Below are 19,537 nucleotides of genomic sequence, written 5' to 3' on the forward strand. Positions count from 1 at the left end.
GTTCATCATATATGCATAGTCACTTTAGCCATACCTACATGTACATACTACTTCAATAAGCCTGACTAACCGGCGTCTGTATATAGCCTTGCTCCTTTTATTTTCAAATGTCTTTTTACTGTTGTTTTATTTCTTTACTTACACACACACACACGCACACACACACACACACACACACACACACACACACACACACACCTTTTTTTTCTGGCACTATTGGTTAGAGCCTGTAAGTAAGCATTTCACTGTAAGGTCTGCCTGTTGTATTCGATGCACGTGACAAATAAACTTTGATTTGATTTTATATAACTTAGAAAGTAGCTAGTAGATTTAGCTTTCTTGATTGAGGAAGAGCATCAATTTCTCAATTGACTGAAAAGCCGCCAATCAGCTACAGAGCCAGTTTTTCTAGCCTTGGCCCAGACCTGATTTCTTATGCGTTAAAAGATCTGAAGTTCTATACAGAACCAAGGACTTGTGTTTTTTGTTTTTTTCTGTTTTTTCCTCTAATGCATTTAAAGGGAGTGTGTTTGTCTGCCAGAGAGATTAAAATAGATGAGAACAATTCTAGCTCTAATTCAGGGTCAGGCATGCTGCTGATAGAGACGTCAGAGTAATATTGTACATATCATGAACAAAGGTTTGTGGGGAAAATAGATTTAAATGTCTCTTTATAATTATATGAGGATCAATGTTAATCTGCTTGGTATCGCTACTACATATATGAAATATAGGACACTGATCACTGAGATCAATAGCACAGACACCACTGGACAAGTACTTGTGGGGACTATTTATGGAAAAGGTATGGTGTTTCTATAGATAACAGGGGCTAAGGCACTACTATTTGGGGTAAATAATCAACAAAATAATCATGAGGACCCAGCCACCTGACACCCCAGAGTAACTGATTGACCAAAATGGATCTCTTTAGGAATGGGTGAATGAGTATCAGATGGTCATTTAGGGAAACTGAAATAGATGCACTTCACACACACCTGGCTCACACACTATCATCTAGTGAGATTGTGAACTAATATTTTGCAATTGCAATTATCAGGAGTGTTCAGATCACTGTCAGGCACACAGGTTTCCCAGCTCACAGAACATGAGATCAAGGTGCTCAGCTAGATAAGCACCCCTCAGTCTCCTGGTTAGTTTTTAGTCATAAAGGTTTAAATACAATCGTATTTAATCCTAACTCACCTCAACAACTAACTTCAACCTGACTTTAAATAGATGCTTCAAACTCATCCTAACCACAACTTCATCACAGGGCATTAGCATCATTATTAGTACCTCACCCAAGAGAAGGAGGGCGGGAACATGCGACAAGCTTCACTAGCAAGTGATGATGCAGCGTTTATGTACTATTTAGAACAAGGAAACTCCATTTCGATTTGCTGATTCGTTGAACGCGGCACGTGTATAATTACAACCAGTTAGCAAGTCCGAAACTTCTACATTTCCTAGTTCAATCTAGTAGTTGAACGCGGTAGAAGATGCAGTCAACGATAGTCAAACAGCCATTGTTGAGTAATTTTGCACATGGGGTTCTAGTCTCATTGAATATTTCAAGGTAAGGTATTTTTTTTAAAGAGAATTTGATTTCACTTCTTAACTCAAGTGATATAGTTAAGATGTTAAACTAGCCAGCTGGTTCAAACTTGTTAGCTACAGTAGAGAGCGAGCTAAACTTCACTGGATTGAACTGCGTCTGTTTGAAAGGGTTCAAGATTGGTAAACACTCATGTCGCAAGCGCGCCGGACCTCGGGCTCGAAGGTCAAGGGTTCGAGACCTGGCTCGCTGTCTGTTATATATTTATAGCTTGCTAAACTAGCTAGCAAATATAACTACTGGCACCTAAAGAACTCCCAACAATGATCAACTTAGACAATAACACATATTTGCCAGGTAGTTTGAGTGAATAGAAAAAAAGCATGAGTGTTTACCAAAACCAAAACACAAAAGCATGCTCGATTAACCTTAAATGTAATTTTATTAGGCATTTATTTCATGTTGTTTATACCAATACATTTTGTATTACAGCCTGATTAATCAGACTAGCAAAATGTTGAACACTGTAATGTAGATTAAATTAATCCGAACATGATATGGGTTGTGACATTTGACTTTCAAGCAGGTAGAATAACTTAATGTGATCTAGATGTTGCATCACTTGCTACAAGCTGATGTTGACACACACGCATGAGTGGAAAACTAATTCTCACATGACACCCTGATATCTTTTAGTTAAAGCTGTGATTATGTTATGAGCCTCTAGGCTGTTATTGCCAGGAATCCCGAATACTTTTAATTGAAGACAGTGTATTTCCCAGAACGTACACAGACCACCAGACCAGGTACCACTGGAATCTAATAGACTTGTCTGCATGGCTGTGGTCCCTCTGACTCCCTATTATATTCCTGTTCATGGATATGAGAGGAACTAGCTAGTAAAGTATAGGACGCTTCTGCCAGAGATGGGCATTAGAAACCGAGAGACTGCATTAAACACACAAGTATCTTTACAAATAGAAGCATTACAAACACAGAGAGGGGCATTACAAACAGACGCAGCATTAAGGCGACCGTACACTAGGTTTGGTTTGCTCTTAGCGGAACTCAGCTAAGCGACGCGAACGTCTGTGCCTCACCTACTCACGTAAAAAGACATTACCTTAAAACGATATGACCGTTTGTCCCACTGTAGTAACAACATACAGTAAAACTTACACAAAATAGCAAGAATCAAACTAAGATAAAATCAAGAAATCTCTCGTTAATTTTGAAGTTTTTGCAGAGGAGGTCTTAGTCGCGCAATTTCACATCTATCAAATATGTTTGGTGCCGTATTTCTCAAGCGAAAAAATGTGCTTAAACTTAATCGTATGTCGTCGAATGACAAACACTTAATTGAAGGGTCCCCTACTGTTGGCCAATACTGACGATAGGCCGTAGACTTGCCTCGATAAATTGTACCTGCTCTAAAACACCAGTATTTTTCATCCTGTAGCTTATGTTTTCAGCACTTTTATTTCCATGACTGATCAAAACACATTTTTTTATGCTCTTGTCTCTCTGCAGCAGACATATCGTGAGCAATATGTTCAGAACGTCAAACTGCAATAAAATCGCAGTATTTAATCGCAATACCAGTGCCTAAAATTGACTTTTTGTTCCACCAGCCACTGTGGCAGGTAGAGTGGGGGGGAAAGTCTACCAGCCAATCAGATTTTCTGCCAGCCAAAATTATATATTTTTCGTCATAATTGCATTAAAAAAACATGCTCATGCTTTGTAATGTTTCTACAACAAAAAAAATATTATGAAGTAATGTGGTATATTTCTAAATCTAATAAAACATGTTTTAACTTGTCTTTTAACCAAAATATAAAGGCTGGAGGTTACCGTGGTAACGGGCCGTGAGGTGAGTGATCTGACTCCTGCGTCGCTTCACTATCATTTAAAGCAGCAGACTCCAAACTAACGTTGAAAAACATCCGAGCTTGTGAACAATACTATATGAAAAGTCAAACACGAGGACATAGTCTCACTTTGTAGACTTTATAGTAAATTAGACCCAAGTTTATGCCTGTGCGCAGCTCCTCCAAAAATGAATATATTCACACTTTACTGTGTTGCTGCGTGAGGTTGGATATAGGATTTGTATTTCTTTGTGCGCACAAATAAATACGAATCCTATATCTCACCTATATCTCACCTCACACAGCAACACTGCCCGGGAGGAGAGCTATTTACTCAGAGTAAAGTGCTGATTCTCCTGCTGCCTCCCTTTCAGCATTGCACATTTACTGCCACTGTAGCTCAGTTCCACCTCAAAGTTTGAATTTCATCTTCTCATTTAACTTCTCTATGTATTGCCAACTGTTACGTGCGGCGCACTTTATATATCGGGGGCAGATCATTTGAAAGATGCATCTCTCCTACTGACAGCATTGTTGCCTTAGATATTCAGCTAGGCTATATCAAGCTCTAGTACACCATTAGTGAATTTTAATGAGCATCTATCTAGCCTTACTGTTATGAAATGCAAAGTGTGTGGGCTGTTCTACGTTCACTTTGACGATTTTCTAGTTGGTGAACAAACCGCCATGGGAAATTCTCCCATGGTAACAGGAGGCATTTGAACTCTGATTCACTCCTTGTCCTTGTCCTTTTTCTTTGTTACAGAGGTTGCGCTTGAGTAAACAGCGACTTGAATCCCAGACAAGTTTATTTCAACTCTAGAGGGAGGAAAATATGTGATCGGAAACCGCACCTGTTAGTGGAAAAACAGTTGGTCACAAGACCTTGCTGTAGCATTCATTAGCACTTTTCCACGCTATCCGTTACCCAGAAACACATCCTTCTTCAACTCCTCCTCCACTACGGCTTGTGGCTCAGAGACTCTATAGAGAAACTCTAGACTTGCTACCACATTGTACCTGTAAGTAGGTTTGTAATCAGCTGCATCTTTGTGAATTCCAGCTTGTAGGACTAGCTAGTTTTTCCAGTTTCTTTTGGATTCTATCCCTCAAATGCTGCATTTCAGTTACCTAATACAAGGAGTCATTGCCTGAAGCCCAATGGTCTCACACAGCAAGTTATGTTGTCTTTCATCCTGTGCTAACAGTTATCCTTATTTCCCTACAGCCTTCTTGTCAAGAGTACAGCTGATCAAGAACATTGATGACCATCAGCTGAGAGCCTCTGACAGTGGCCTTGTTTAGTGACGTGCTGCATCCACCTGTCTCCATCCTTCTACCCCGGTCTCCAGTCCTTCACCCTCTACTTTGTTCTTGTCTCCACTCTATCTTTCTGTCCTCAATCCCTCCACCCTGGCCTCTGCCTCAACCCTCCACCTTATTCATACCCTCCCCGAACCATCACCATGGGGGCTGAGAAAGACACAGACACTGGCTCCATGCGTATGAAGCAGGAAATCTCCCTGCTCCAAGGGGTCTGCCTCATTGTGGGAAGCATGATTGGCTCAGGCATCTTCATCTCCCCCAAAGGGGTGCTCTTCTACACAGGCTCCTTCGGCCTGTCTCTGGTGGTGTGGGCCATCGGCGGGGTCTTCTCTGTTTTCGGGGCCCTGTGCTACGCCGAGCTGGGAACCACCATCCGCAAGTCTGGGGCCAGCTATGCCTACATCCTGGAGTCCTTTGGTGGCTTCGCGGCTTTCATTAGGTGAGATTCCACTTAAAAACATTTTTTTTACAGGTTGGTCTCATTGAGAAACTATATTGCAAAAGAGACCTTTATGTAAAGTGCTTCGAGTATCTAGAAAAGCTCTCTATTTATATCCTCATTAATTTCTTATTTTTAAATTATCAGGCTGTGGTCGTCCCTGATGATCGTGGAGCCAGCAGGCCAGGCTGTCATAGCCCTCACCTTCTCCAACTACCTGGTGCAGCCCTTCTACCCCATGTGCTCAGCCCCCTACGATGCTGTGAAACTCATAGCAGCAGCCATCATCAGTAAGATAAGCTGAGCTCACTTTTCCTCCCTCTGCCTGCTTTGAAATGAGGAGATACTACCTGGACTTTTATAAAGTGTCGTTCTATGGTGTGCCCTGCTGAACGCAGGTGGTCGTGGCGGGGGTGTCGAAGTGGGCTTGGCCAATATCGCAGTTGCTGAAGGAACATTTAAGAGGTCCTCTTTGCCGCAGACAACATTTAGTGTTTTAAGCGATTTTCTGCAGTTATACAGATTTTGCGATGCCTTATGCCGTGACTCAAACATAACAAAATAATTGATCATTAGAAAACTCTTTTGCAATTATGTTAGCACAGCTGTAAACTGTTGTCCTGATTTAAAGGAGCAATAAAACTGGCCAGCTTTAGACTAGTTGAGTATCTAGAGCATCAGCATTTGTGGGTTCGATTAAGACTTTCTTTTCAAACTCGTCAGTCTATTCTTGTTCTGAGAAATGAAGCCTATTCCATGTGAGAAATTGCCAAGAGACTGAAGCTCTTGTACAACGCTGTGTACTATTCCCTTCACAGAACAGCGCAAACGGGCTCTAACCAGAATAGAAAGAGGAGTGGGAGGCCCTGGTGCACAACTGAGCAAGAGGACAAGTACATTAGTTTGAGAAACAGACGCCTCACAAGTCCTCAACTGGCAGCTTCATTAAATAGTGCCTGCAGAACACCAGTCTCAACGTCAACAGTGAAGAGGTGACTCCGGGATGCTGGCCTTCTAGGCAGAGTTGCAAAGAAAAAGCCTTATCTCAGACTGGCCAATAAAAGATTAAGATGGGAAAAAGAACAGACATTGAACAGAGGAACTCTGCCTAGAAGGCCAGCATCCCGGACAAATTCATGTCGTAACCAGGGTCTAAAATTGTATTTTTGGTCCAACAGCCACTGGCAGTTAGATGGAAAATTTACCAGCCAAAATATTAGTTTCCTGCTAAAATTACACCAACAAAACAGAAACCGATGAGCATGCTCATGTTTCTCAAACAATAAATGTATTGCTAATAGGAAGTAATGTAGTATTGTTTTAATTTCAATTCAATTTCAATTGTCTTAAAACCTCTCTGAACTACCCATTCCGGATGCGGGTTTGAATTCGACAACATACGGTGTTCGCCACAAAGTCATATTAAACATTCCTTAAAATACAAGTGTCTCACATGCTTCAAAAGCCTAGAATCTTGCTAATCCAACTGCGTTGTCATATTTAAAACAATATTTATTGCGAAAGAATACGCTGCGATTATCTGAGCACAGACCCCCATATCAAACTCCTTATTCAACCAGCACTTGTGTAACTAAATCACAGATTGCATTGAAATAAATCGTTTACCGTTGAAGATCTTGCTCTGGTTGCAATCCCAAGGCTCATTGTTACACAATGAATGGTCTTTGGTTCGGTTAAATCCATTTTTTTATAGCCTAACACGAAACATTTTGTGAACGCTTATCTCGTTGAATTTCGTGTCATTCAATTTTCGACGTAACATCCAACGTAAAATAGACAGACTTTCCCTGACTTTATCCAGTCATGTTTGGTTTCCTTGCAATCAACTGTTTGTTTGTAACACAACCAAACTTGATGGGTCATTTTACGGGACGTATTGACCCGGAAAAAACGATTGGAAGACAAGTGACGAGCCCATTGTGCACCAATTATATGACCACTGTCTCGTTGATTGACTGTATTTTAACCCAATGACCACTGATCGTCTTGAAATCTAGCTGGGTAGTAAACTGCAATATCCCATGGTTCTTTGTTGTAAGACAAACCTTTCCATTGAATGCTGGCGTAAGGACCATTCTTTCGCCATTGCCAATTCAACCGTGAAGGAGCGACGCTTATTACGCACAGCAGTATTTTGGTGACTTGCATCTTCAGCTGTTTATTTATTCAACATCATGGCGAATAAGTCAAGGAAAGTTAATTCTAAGACTAGATATACGAATGTAGAAACAATTTTAGAGGAAATTGATAGTGAATGTGAGACAGATCTGCTTTTTGAAGACTCATTGGCTCCCATAGCTTTGATTCTGAAACTGAAGCATATTTTTTTTGAACGGAGAGGACATTGTTTTGGACTGGTAAGTTGCTCTCATGCTAATGCCGTTGTTTGAAATTAATATAAAATATTATGTGATGGTTTTTACATTTTATTTGCAACGTATAAAGATGTAATGAAATGGGTAAAGTACACGTTAGCTAGTCATTGTGAGGGTCTGTTTGTTTGTATGAGAACGACCATAGCCTATGTCTGTGTTTATATGTAGATAGAGATAGATAGATAGATAGATATATATATATCTATCTATCTACTGCTCAAAAAAATAAAGGGAGCACTAAAATAACACATCCTAGCTCTGAATGAAATATACTTATTAAATACTTTTTTTCTTTACATAGTTGAATGTGCTGACAACAAAATCACACAAAAATTATCAATGGAAATCAAATTTATCAACCTATGGAGGTCTGGATTTGGAGTCACACTCAAAATTAAAGTGGAAAACCACACTACAGGCTGATCCAACTTTGATGTAATGTCCTTAAAACAAGTCAAAATGAGGCTCAGTAGTGTGTGTGGCCTCCACGTACCTGTATGACCTCCCTACAACGCCCGGGCATGCTCCTGATGAGGTTGTGGATGGTCTCCTGAGGGATCTCCTCCCAGACCTGGACTAAAGCATCCGCCAACTCCTGGACAGTCTGTGGTGCAACGTGGCATTGGTGGATGGAGCGGGACATGATGTGCTCAATTGGAATCAGGTCTGGGGAACGGGCGGGCCAGTCCATAGCATCAATGCCTTCCTCTTGCAGGAACTGCTGACACACTCCAGCCACATGAGGTCTAGCATTGTCTTGCATTAGGAGGAATCCAGGGCCAACCGCACCAGCATATGGTCTCACAAGGGGTCTGAGGATCTCATCTCGGTACCTAATGGCAGTCAGGCTACCTCTGGCGAGCACATGGAGGGCTGTGCGGCCCCCCAAAGAAATGCCACCCCACACCATGACTGACCCACCGCCAAACCGGTCATGCTAGAGGATGTTGGAGGCAGCAGAACGTTCTTCACGGCGTACCCAGGCTCTTGTGACGTCTGTCACATGTGCTCAGTGTGAACCTGCTTTCATCTGTGAAGAGCACAGGGCGCCAGTGGCGAATTTGCCAATCTTGGTGTTCTCTGGTGCCAAATGTCCTGCACGGTGTTGGGCTGTAAGCACAACCCCCACCTGTGGACGTCGGGCCCTCATACCACCCTCATGGAGTCTGTTTCTGACCGTTTGAGCAGACACATGCACATTTGTGGCCTGCTGGAGGTCATTTTGCAGGGCTCTGGCAGTGCTCCTCCTGCTCCTCCTTGCACAAAGGCGGAGGTAGCGGTCCTGCTGCTAGGTTGTTGCCCTCCTACGGCCTCCTCCACGTCTCCTGATGTACTGGCCTGTCTCCTGGTAGCGCCTCCATGCTCTGGACACTACGCTGACAGACACAGCAAACCTTCTTGCCACAGCTCGCATTGATGTGCCATCCTGGATGAGCTGCACTACCTGAGCCACTTGTGTGGGTTGTGGACTCCGTCTCATGCTACCACTAGAGTGAAAGCACCGCCAGCATTCAAAAGTGACCAAAACATCAGCCAGGAAGCATAGGAACTGAGAAGTGGTCTGTGGTCACCACCTGCAGAACCACTCCTTTATTGGGGGTGTCTTGCTAATTGCCTATTTCCACCTGTTGTCTATTCCATTTGCACAACAGCATGTGAAATGTATTGTCAATCAGTGTTGCTTCCTAAGTGGACAGTTTGAGTTCACAGAAGTGTGATTGACTTGGAGTTACGTTGTGGTGTTTAAGTGTTCCCTTTATTTTTTATATATATATATATATATATATATATATATATATATATATATATATATATATATATATATATATATATATATATATATATATATATATATATATATATATATGGTGTAGAATGCAAACCCATACATCTTAACACAGCCAGCATGCTTCCTCCAATCAGTCTACATTAGAGGGAGCATCAAGGAGCTTGCTGGCTACAGCACCACTGCACCAAGCCCTGTCCCTTCTGCTCCTGCCACAAGTGTTCATCTGCCCAAATATATTTGTGCAGGTATGGATGTGCCTAAGGGCCAAAAGGGAACAGCATGGAGGCGTTGCTGTGTTTGCAAGATGAAGTCTCCCATCACATGCTCAGTGACCCTCTGCTTTACATCAGAAAGAGACTGCTATGGCATCAGCAGCAGAATATTGTCTAGAGTTTTGGCAGTTTTGGCAAAGTTGGTGGGGTTATATGGCAAAGTGGGTGGGGGCTAGAGTCAGTATGTTATCTGGAGTACTTTTCCTGTCTTATCCGGTGTCTTGTGTGAATTTAAGTCTGCTCTTTCTCTCGGAGGACCTGAGCCCTTGGACCATGCTTCAGGACTACCTGCCATGATGACTCCTTGCTGTCCCCAGTCCACCCGGTCTTGCTGCTGTTCCAGTTTCAACTGTTCTGCCTGCGGCTATGGAACCCTAAACGGTGCTGTCCTGTTGAGGTGCTGTCCTGTTGCACCCTCTACAACCACTGTGATCTCCACCCGGCACAGCCAGAAGAGGACTGGCCACCCCTCATAGCCTGGTCCCTCTCTAGGTTTCTTCCTAGGTTTTTGCCTTTCTAGGGAGTTTTTCCTAGCCACCGTGCTTCTACACCTGCATTGCTTGCTGTTTGGGGTTTTAGGCTGGGGCTATATAAATAGATATAAATACCATTTTGGTATTTTGTATATAGTTATACTTGTGTGGGACACCTGGGTGACTTCATGATAAATGTCATGTAGCACACATTTTGGAAGTTATCATTCTGAAACTTTGCACAAGTACTGTTGCCCTCTTATATTTTTCACTGAAATTGTCCCCATCATCCTATCTGAATGTTTGTTTTATCTTGTTCATTTTGAAGATGATAATATAAAAATAAAAACCGGATGTTTTTTTTCATTGTATTATCTAAACCAGGTCTATTGTGTTATATTCTCCTACATTCAATTCACATTTACACAAACTTCAGAGTTTTCTTTCAAATGGTACCAAGAATATGCATATCCTTGGTTCTGTGCCTGGGCTACAGGCTGTTAGATTTGGGTATGTCTTCAGACAGAAATTGCACAAAGTAGGGGGGTAGCTCTAAGGGGTATTAATCAAAATATCACATAAGACAAATTTAGGCTGCCTTTTTTGCTGCCTCTTATTGTAAATTAGAATTCCATTTGACTGCCTTCTAACGTCCAAAGCTGATCCCACTTGTACATTTAAAATGTTACAATACTGTAGAGTAGCCTACATGCTTGTTGGCTACACGCAAACGAGAACATCAGCTGTCTGATACTGACTGATCAAAGGGTGGCTGGCCCAGCTGCCACTAAAGAACTCTGATCGAACACATTATGACGTCTTGCCTGGGTTTCTTTACATTGTCTTCCCTGGGGATTTTTTGTCTCTCAGACAGTGTGATATTGCATGAATACAAATTATGTAACTGGGTCTCAACTGGGTCTGGCTTTAAAGTGCACTTGTGTTCTCTTTGTTTTTCTCAGTCCTGCTGTTTGTTTCTCTCATCCTGTGTCAGCTCTGCAGTTGACAGGGGGATATGAATGTGCGTGTGGTGTGTGTGTGTGTTTTTCAGTTGGAGCTGAGCCACTCAAGGTAAAAAAAAAATGTGTGCTTTGTCAGACAAATGTGTAGAAGCCTCAAAAGGGGTTATGTTGAGTCAGAGGGATCTGTAATAAAGGAACAGCCTGACTTGGCATTTAGTTGAATCACCTCAGGAATTAGGCCAACTGTACATGCTTGTTCTCTTTATGGGTCTGGGGAGACATTCTCACACGTTCCTTCATGAAATACGAGTGAGTAAAGGAATGCTGATTCTCTGGTTAGTGTAGGAGGCCAAGGTCTATGCGGAAGCAACCTGGTAACATCTTAGTAGCTAACTGAGAATCTGCTCAGTTATTTGTGGGGGATTTTAAATGTCATTTTAATATTGCAACGGTAACAGTGTATGCTACTCATGTTTCTGAAAAGATGTAGGTATAATTGTTCCACTAAATGCTAAGGAATCCATGTTGCCAAAACGCAGGGCTTGATGTACATAAATGCCATAGGCCATGACAACAGAACACAAACATGTCATGGAAGCATTTGGTTGTTGTGTGACGCCATTGTAGAAATTCTCCCTGAAGCAGAAACACACTGACTAGCAACATTAGGTCCTTGTTGAAACCAATGATTCCAATGATTTAGCAGTTGTGTGTGTGTATATAGATAATCTATTACCAGAGGTTGTCTCTTAAAATAAATAAAATGTGTAGTAAGATCTAACTCTCTTCAAAAAAAAAAAAAAAAAAATCAAAACAAAATCAAACATTTTGAACTCTTCAACATAAGATTTGCAACTTTTCAGTTTGCACGATCCTTCTGTTAGCCTTGGGTGTGATGTGGCCTAAGCCACATTCCTGCTTCATGTGTTAGCAGCTATTAGCACTAAGTACCATTAGTATAGTTAAATAATAAGGACCGAGGGGGTGTGGTAAATGGCCAATGTACTATGGCTTAGGGCTGTTACCATGCACGATGCAACGGAGTGCCTGGACACAGCCATTAGCCGTGGTATTTTAGAGATACAGTGCCTTGCGAAAGTATTCGGCCCCCTTGAACTTTGCGACCTTTTGCCACATTTCAGGCTTCAAACATAAAGATATAAAACTGTATTTTTTTTGTGAAGAATCAACAACAAGTGGGACACAATCATGAAGTGGAACGACATTTATTGGATATTTCAAACTTTAACAAATCAAAAACTGAAAAATTGGCCGTGCAAAATTATTCAGGCCCTTTACTTTCAGTGCAGGAAACTCTCTCCAGAAGTTCAGTGAGGATCTCTGAATGATCTAATGTTGACCTAAATGGCTAATGATGATAAATACAATCCACCTGTGTGTAATCAAGTCTTCGTATAAATGCACCTGCACTGTGATAGTCTCAGAGGTCCGTTAAAAGCGCAGAGAGCATCATGAAGAACAAGGAACACACCAGGCAGGTCCGAGATACTGTTGTGAAGAAGTTTAAAGCCGGATTTGGATACAAAAAGATTTCCCAAGCATTAAACATCCCAAGGAGCACTGTGCAAGCGATAATATTGAAATGGAAGGAGTATCAGACCACTGCAAATCTACCAAGACCTGGCCGTCCCTCTAAACTTTCAGCTCATACAAGGAGAAAGCTGATCAGAGATGCAGCCAAGAGGCCCATGATCACTCTGGATAAACTGCAGAGATCTACAGCTGAGGTGGGAGACTCTGTCCATAGGACAACAATCAGTTGTATATTGCACAAATCTGGCCTTTATGGAAGAGTGGTAAGAAGAAAGCCATTTCTTAAAGATATCCATAAAAAGTGTTGTTTAAAGTTTGCCACAAGCCACCTGGGAGACACACCAAACATGTGGAAGAAGGTGCTCTGGTCAGATGAAACCAAAATTGAACTTTTTGGCAACAATGCAAAACGTTATGTTTGGCGTAAAAGCAACACAGCTCATCACCCTGAACACACTATCCCCACTGTCAAACATGGTGGTGGCAGCATCATGGTTTGGGCCTGCTTTTCTTCAGCAGGGACAGGGAAGATGGTTAAAATTGATGGGAAGATGGATGGAGCCAAATACAGGACCATTCTGGAAGAAAACCTGATGGAGTCTGCAAAAGACCTGAGACTGGGACGGAGATTTGTCTTCCATCAAGACAATGATCCAAAACATAAAGCAAAATCTACAATGGAATGGTTCAAAAATAAACATATCCAGGTGTTAGAATGGCCAAGTCAAAGTCCAGACCTGAATCCAATCGAGAATCTGTGGAAAGAACTGAAAACTGCTGTTCACAAATGCTCTCCATCCAACCTCACTGAGCTCGAGCTGTTTTGCAAGGAGAAATGGGAAAAAATTTCAGTCTCTCGATGTGCAAAACTGATAGAGACATACCCCAAGGGACTTACAGCTGTAATCGCAGCAAAAGGTGGCGCTACAAAGTATTAACTTAAGGGGGCTGAATAATTTTGCACGCCCAATTTTTCAGTTTTTGATTTGTTAAAAAAGTTTGAAATATCCAATAAATGTCGTTCCACTTCATGATTGTGTCCCACTTGTTGTTGATTCTTCACAAAAAAACACAGTTTTATATCTTTATGTTTGAAGCCTGAAATGTGGCAAAAGGTCGCAAAGTTCAAGGGGGCCGAATACTTTCGCAAGGCACTGTATATCACAAACCCTTGAGGTGCCTTATTGCTATTATAAACTGGTTACCAACGTAATTGAAGCAGTAAAAATAAATGTTTTGTCATACCCGTGGTATACAATCTCATATACCACGGCTGTCAGCCAATCAAATCAAAGTTTATTTGTCACGTGCGCCGAATACAACAGGTGTTTCACCTTACAGTGAAATGCTTACTTACAGGCTCGAACCAATAGTGCAAAAAAGGTATTAGGTGAACAATAGTTAAGTAAAGAAATAAAACAACATTAAAAAGACATGCTATATACAGTAGCGAGGCTACATAGACACCGGTTAGTCAGGCTGATTGAGGTAGTATGTACATGTAGGTATGGTTAAAGTGACTATGCATATTTGATGAACAGAGAGTAGCAGTAGCGTAAAAGAGTGAGTGGTGGTTGGGACACCATGCAGATAACCCGGTTAGCCAATGTGCGGGAGCACTGGTTGGTCGGCCCAATTGAGGTAGTATGTACATGAATGTATAGTTAAAGTGACTATGCATATATGATAAACAGAGAGTGGCAGCAGCTTAAGAGGAGGGGAGGCACACAATGCAAATAGTCCGGGTAGCCATTTGATTACCTGTTCAGGAATCCTATGGCTTGGGGGTAAAAACTGTTGAGAAGCCTTTTTGTCCTAGACTTGGCACTCCGGTACCGCTTACCATGCGGTAGTAGAGAGAACAGTCTATGGCTGGGGTCTCTGACAATTTTTTAGGGCCTTCCTCTGACACTGCCTGGTGTAGAGTTCCTGGATGGCAGGCAGCTTAGCCCCAGTGATGTACTGGGCGGTACGCACTACCTTCTGTAGTGCCTTGCGGTCAGAGGACGAGCAGTTGCCGTACCAGGCAGTGTTGCAACCAGTCAGGATGCTCTCGATGTTGCAGCTGTAGAACCTTTTGAGGATCTCAGGACCCATGCCAAATCTTTCTAGTTTCCTGAGGGGGAAGTGGCCTTGTCGTGCCCTCTTCACGACTGTCTTGGTGTGTTTGGATCATTCTAGTTTGTTGTTGATGTGGACACCAAGGAACTTGAAGCTCTCAACCTGCTCCACTACAACCCCGTCGATGAGAATGGGGGCGTGCTCGGTCCTCCTTTTCCTGTAGTCCACAATAATCTCCTTAGTCTTGGTTACGTTGAGGGATAGGTTGTTATTCTGGCACTACCCGGCCAGGTCTCTGACTTCCTCCCTATAGGCTGTGTCGTCGTTGTCGGTGATCAGGCCTACCACTGTCATCTGCATACTTAATGATGGTGTTGGAGTCATGCCTGGCCATGCAGTCGCGAGTGAACAGGGAGTACAGGAGGGGACTGAGCACACACCCCTGGGGAGCTCCAGTGTTGAGGATCAGCGTGGCAGATGTGTTGCTACCTACCCTGACCACCTGGGGGTGGCCTGTCAGGAAGTCCAGGATCCAGTTGCAGAGGGAGGTGTTTAGTCCCAGGTTCCTTCGATTAGTGATGAGCTTTGAGGGTACTATGGTGTTGGATGCTGAGTTGTAGTCAACGAATAGCATTGTCACATAAGTGTTCCTTTTGTCCAGGTGGGAAAGGTCAGTGTGGAGTGTAATAGAGATTGCATCATCCGTGGATCTGTTTGTGCGGTTTGCAAATTGGAGTGCGTCTAGGGTTTCTGGGATAATGGTGTTGTGGGAAATGACCAACCTTTGAAAGCACTTCATGGCTACAGAAAATGTCAGTGAAGACACCTGCCAGTTGGTCAGCACATGCCCGGAGCACATGTCCTGGTAATCCATCTGACCCTGCAGCCATGTGTATGTTGACCTGTTTAAAGGTCTTACTCACGTCGGCTATGGAGAGTGTGATCACACAGTCATCCGGAACAGCTGATGCTCTCATGCATGCCTCAGTGTTGCTTGCCTCGAAGTGAGCATAGAAGTGATTTAGCTAATCAGGTAGGCTCGTGTCACTGGGCAGCTCGCGACTGTGCATCCCTTTGTAGTTTGTAATAGTTTGCAAGCCCTGCCACATAAGACAAGCATCGGAGCCTGTGTAGTATGATTCAATCTTAGCCCTGTATTGACGCTTTGCCTGTTTGATGGTTCGTCGCAGGGCATAGCAGGATTTCTTGTAAGCTTCCAGGTTAGAGTCCTGCACCTTGAATGCGGCAGCTCTACCCTTTAGGTCAGTGCGAATGTTGCATGTAATCCATGGCTTCTGGTTGGGGTATGTACATACAGTCACTGTGGGGACGACGTCCTCGATGCACTTATTGATAAAGCCAGTTACTGATGTGGTGTACTCCTCAATGCCATCGAAGAATCCCAGAACATGCTCCAGTCTGTGATAGCAAAACAGTCCTGTAGTTTAGCATCTGCTTCATCTGACCACTTTTTTATAGACTGAGTCACTGGTGCTTCCTACTTTAATTTTCGCTTGTAAGCAGGAATCAGGAGGATAGAGTTGTGGTCGGATTTACCAAATGGAGGGAGAGCTTTGTACACGTCTTTGTGTGGAGTACAGGTGATCTAGAATTGTTTTCCCCTCTGGTTGCACATTTAACATGTTGATGGTAATTTGGTAGAACTGATTTAAGTTTCCCTGCATTAAACTCTCCTGCCACTAGGAGCGCCGCCTCTGGTTGAGTGGTTTCCTGTTTGCTTATTTCCTTCTACAGCTGACTGAGTGCGGTCTTAGTGCCATCATGTGTCTGTGGTGGTAAATAAACAGCCACAAAAAGTATAGCTGAGAACTCTCTAGGCAAGTAGTGTGGCCTGCAATTTATGACAATATACTCTACTTCAGGCAAGCAAAATCTAGAGATTTCCTTAGATTTCATGCACCAGCTGTTTACAAATATGCACAGAATATCCAGGTTGTCATTCAGCCACGATTTCGTGAAACATATGATATTACAGTTTTTGATGTCCTGTTGGTAGGATATTCGTGATCGTACCTCGTCTAGTTTATTGTCCAATGATTGCACGTTGGCGAGTAGTATTGACGGTAACGGCAGCTTTCCCAGTCGCCTTCTCCGGGTCCTGACCAGGCATCCGGCTCTTTGTCCTCTGTACCTGCGTCGCTTCCTCTTGCAAATAACGTGGATGTCGGCTCTGTGGGGTGTTTGGAGAATGTCTTGTTTGTTGAAGAAAAATTCTTTGTCTAATCCGAGGTGAGTGATCGCTGTCCTGATATCCAGAAGCTCTTTTTGCCTTAAGATACGGTTGCAGAAACATTATGTACAAAATAAGTTACAAATAACGCAAAAAAAAACATAATAGCACAATTGGTTGGGCGCCCGTAAATCTGCTGCCATTTCTTCCAGCGCCATTTTACAATCAGCATTCAGGGTTCAAACCACCCAGTTTAGGAAGACAAAATAAGGATCGCTATTCAAACTACAGTGCCGTGAAAATTTATTTGCCCCCTTTCTGATTTTCTGATTTTTTTATTTTTATTATCAGCTCCTAAACCAAAACCTAATATTAGATAAAGGGAACTTGAGTTTACAAATAGCAAAACATTTATGCTTTTTTTATTTATTCAACAAAGTTATGCAACACCCAATTCCCCTGTGTGAAAAAGTAATTGCCCCCTTACACTCAATAACTGGTTGTGCCACCTTTAACTGCAGTGACTGGATGACTGCAACCAAATGTGTCTTGTAGTTGTTGATCAGTCTCTCACATCACTGTGTTGTAATTTTGGCTCACTCTTGTATGCAGAACTGCTATAACTCAGTGACATTTGTGGGTTTTCAAGCATGAACTGCTCTTTTCAAGTCCTGCCACAACATCTCAATTGGGATTAGTTTGAGGCCATTCCAAAGCTAAAAATGCATTGCTTTTTATACATTTTCATGTAGACTTGATTGTGTGTCTTGCTGCATGATCCAGCTGCACCCCAGCTTCAGCTCAGACGGAGGACCTGACATTATCCTGTAGAATTCTCTGATACAGAGCAGAATTCATGGTTCCTTCTATTAAGGCAAGTTGTCCAGGTCCTGAGGCAGCAAAGAATCCCCAAACCATCAGACTACCACCACCATGCTTGACTGTTGGTATGAGGTTCTTTCTAGTGTTTGGTTTTCTCCAGACATAATGGGACCCATCTCATCCAAAAAGTTGACTCAAGCTTGCCAAAAAACACCTGGATGATCATCAATACTCTTGTAAGGATGTTTTATGGATCGATGAGTCAAAGGTATAACTTTTTGGATGGTATGGGTCCCATTTATGCCCACTGGGGAGCCAGGCTTAGCCAATCAGAATATGTTCTTCCCCACAAAAAGGGCTTTATTACAGATAGAAATACTCCTCAGTTTCATCAGCTGTCTGGGTGTCTGGTCTCAGACGATCCCGCAGGTGAAGAATATTGATATGAATCGTTCCTAAGCCATTGGTTTACATCAGTTTGAAATGGAATTTACCTGAACCAATCCTGGTTTGAAACACTTGCTTTGGAGTTGCTTGCAGAGAGTGGTCTGCTACATTCTTCTTCCTCCTCTCCCACTCTAGGTCTCTTGACGTGTGTGAACTGTATGAAGGTGAAGTGGGGGGCCATTCTCCAGGTTGTCTCTACAGTAGCCAAGGTCCTGGCCCTCATTGTCATCATCATTGCTGGGATGATCAAGCTGGGACAAGGTACAGTACGGCATCTGGCTAGGGACACATAACCCACCTGTCCCTAATGTCAGCTGGCCTATTCATGATAGAGCTTCACTTGCTGACCAGGTGTGAGTGTGAGTTTTTTGAAGTTGGTAGTGGATGAGATGAGTCCCCCTTACAATGTAAAGAGCATTGAAAACTAGGAAAAGAGCTATGATATTTAACTCAATTATTTAATTCATTACAATTATTTAATCTATTATATCTAATTCATTATGTGATCCCTGGCCTCTGTCTGTAGGCCAGACGCAGAACTTTGAGGATTTGTTTAAGGGTTCTAAAGTGAACCCTGGGGACATGGCCCTGGCTCTGTACGCTGCGCTCTACTCCTACTCGGGCTGGGACGCACTCAACTTCATCACCGAGGAGATCAAGAACCCGAAGAGGTGAGGCAATCTGTCATGTTTATATTATTTTATTTTTAATTTTGGAAAGAAATAGCGCTACTGTATACCCCGGTATGGCATAGGGTTGGGTGGTACCGTTCCTATGTTCCACCAGCCAGTCCTCTCTTGACCCGTCTTAGTCTGACTCTTGTTATATATAGACAAGGAACGTATGCCCGGCCCTGGCCGTCTGGTTCCTGTCAAGGTTTCTCTCTCCCCGCAAAGTTTGTCCTTGTATTTTTATAAAGCGTTCTATCAATTTTTTTTATCCATTCCTACCAGGAACCTCCCATTGGCAATAGGGATCTCCATGCCCATCGTCACAGTGATCTACATTCTGACTAATATAGCTTACTACACCGTTATGGATGCTGGCACTGTGCTGGCCAGTGATGCTGTGGCTATGGTGAGTTCTACTCTGCTCTGGATTTGAAGTTGTGTGGGGTTTAATGTTGAGCGATTGGTGCATTTTGAGGTCGGATTAGATCATTTAAAACATTAAATGAGTTATGAAATAATTACATGAGAATTATTTTATAGCTTTTTAATGGAGATTCCAAAGCCCAAAATAGTGAACGTTCAATTGCCGAAAACATTCCATTGTCTTCTCAGTTCCACATTGGGTAGATGTCAATAGAAAAAGGAAATTACTCTGAAATAATAAAATATCAGTTGTGTATATTACTTCATTTTTAATTCCTTGGT

The 19,537-nt window shown here is 42.6% G+C and overlaps 1 protein-coding gene across 2 annotated transcripts in view; it reads left to right on the top strand.

Annotated features, from left to right (window-relative positions):
* Positions 1–1,333: 1,333 nt before the first annotated feature.
* The window catches only part of LOC139373699 (Y+L amino acid transporter 2-like), a 32,374-nt gene continuing 14,170 nt past the window's right edge, over positions 1,334–19,537 (top strand). The window contains exons 1-7 of one of the 2 annotated variants that reach the window (XM_071114573.1): positions 1,334–1,579; positions 4,196–4,451; positions 4,658–5,194; positions 5,342–5,484; positions 18,297–18,422; positions 18,688–18,832; positions 19,115–19,238. In XM_071114573.1, the coding sequence (XP_070970674.1) occupies positions 4,896–5,194; positions 5,342–5,484; positions 18,297–18,422; positions 18,688–18,832; positions 19,115–19,238 (837 nt within the window). In that variant the 5' untranslated portion in view covers positions 1,334–1,579; positions 4,196–4,451; positions 4,658–4,895. The remainder of the gene's footprint in view (positions 1,580–4,195; positions 4,452–4,657; positions 5,195–5,341; positions 5,485–18,296; positions 18,423–18,687; positions 18,833–19,114; positions 19,239–19,537) is intronic. The other variant, XM_071114574.1, reaches the window with a different exon arrangement.

Source organism: Oncorhynchus clarkii, chromosome 18 (assembly GCF_045791955.1).
Source record: "Oncorhynchus clarkii lewisi isolate Uvic-CL-2024 chromosome 18, UVic_Ocla_1.0, whole genome shotgun sequence".
In the NCBI taxonomy this organism is placed as follows: Eukaryota; Metazoa; Chordata; class Actinopteri; order Salmoniformes; family Salmonidae; genus Oncorhynchus; species Oncorhynchus clarkii.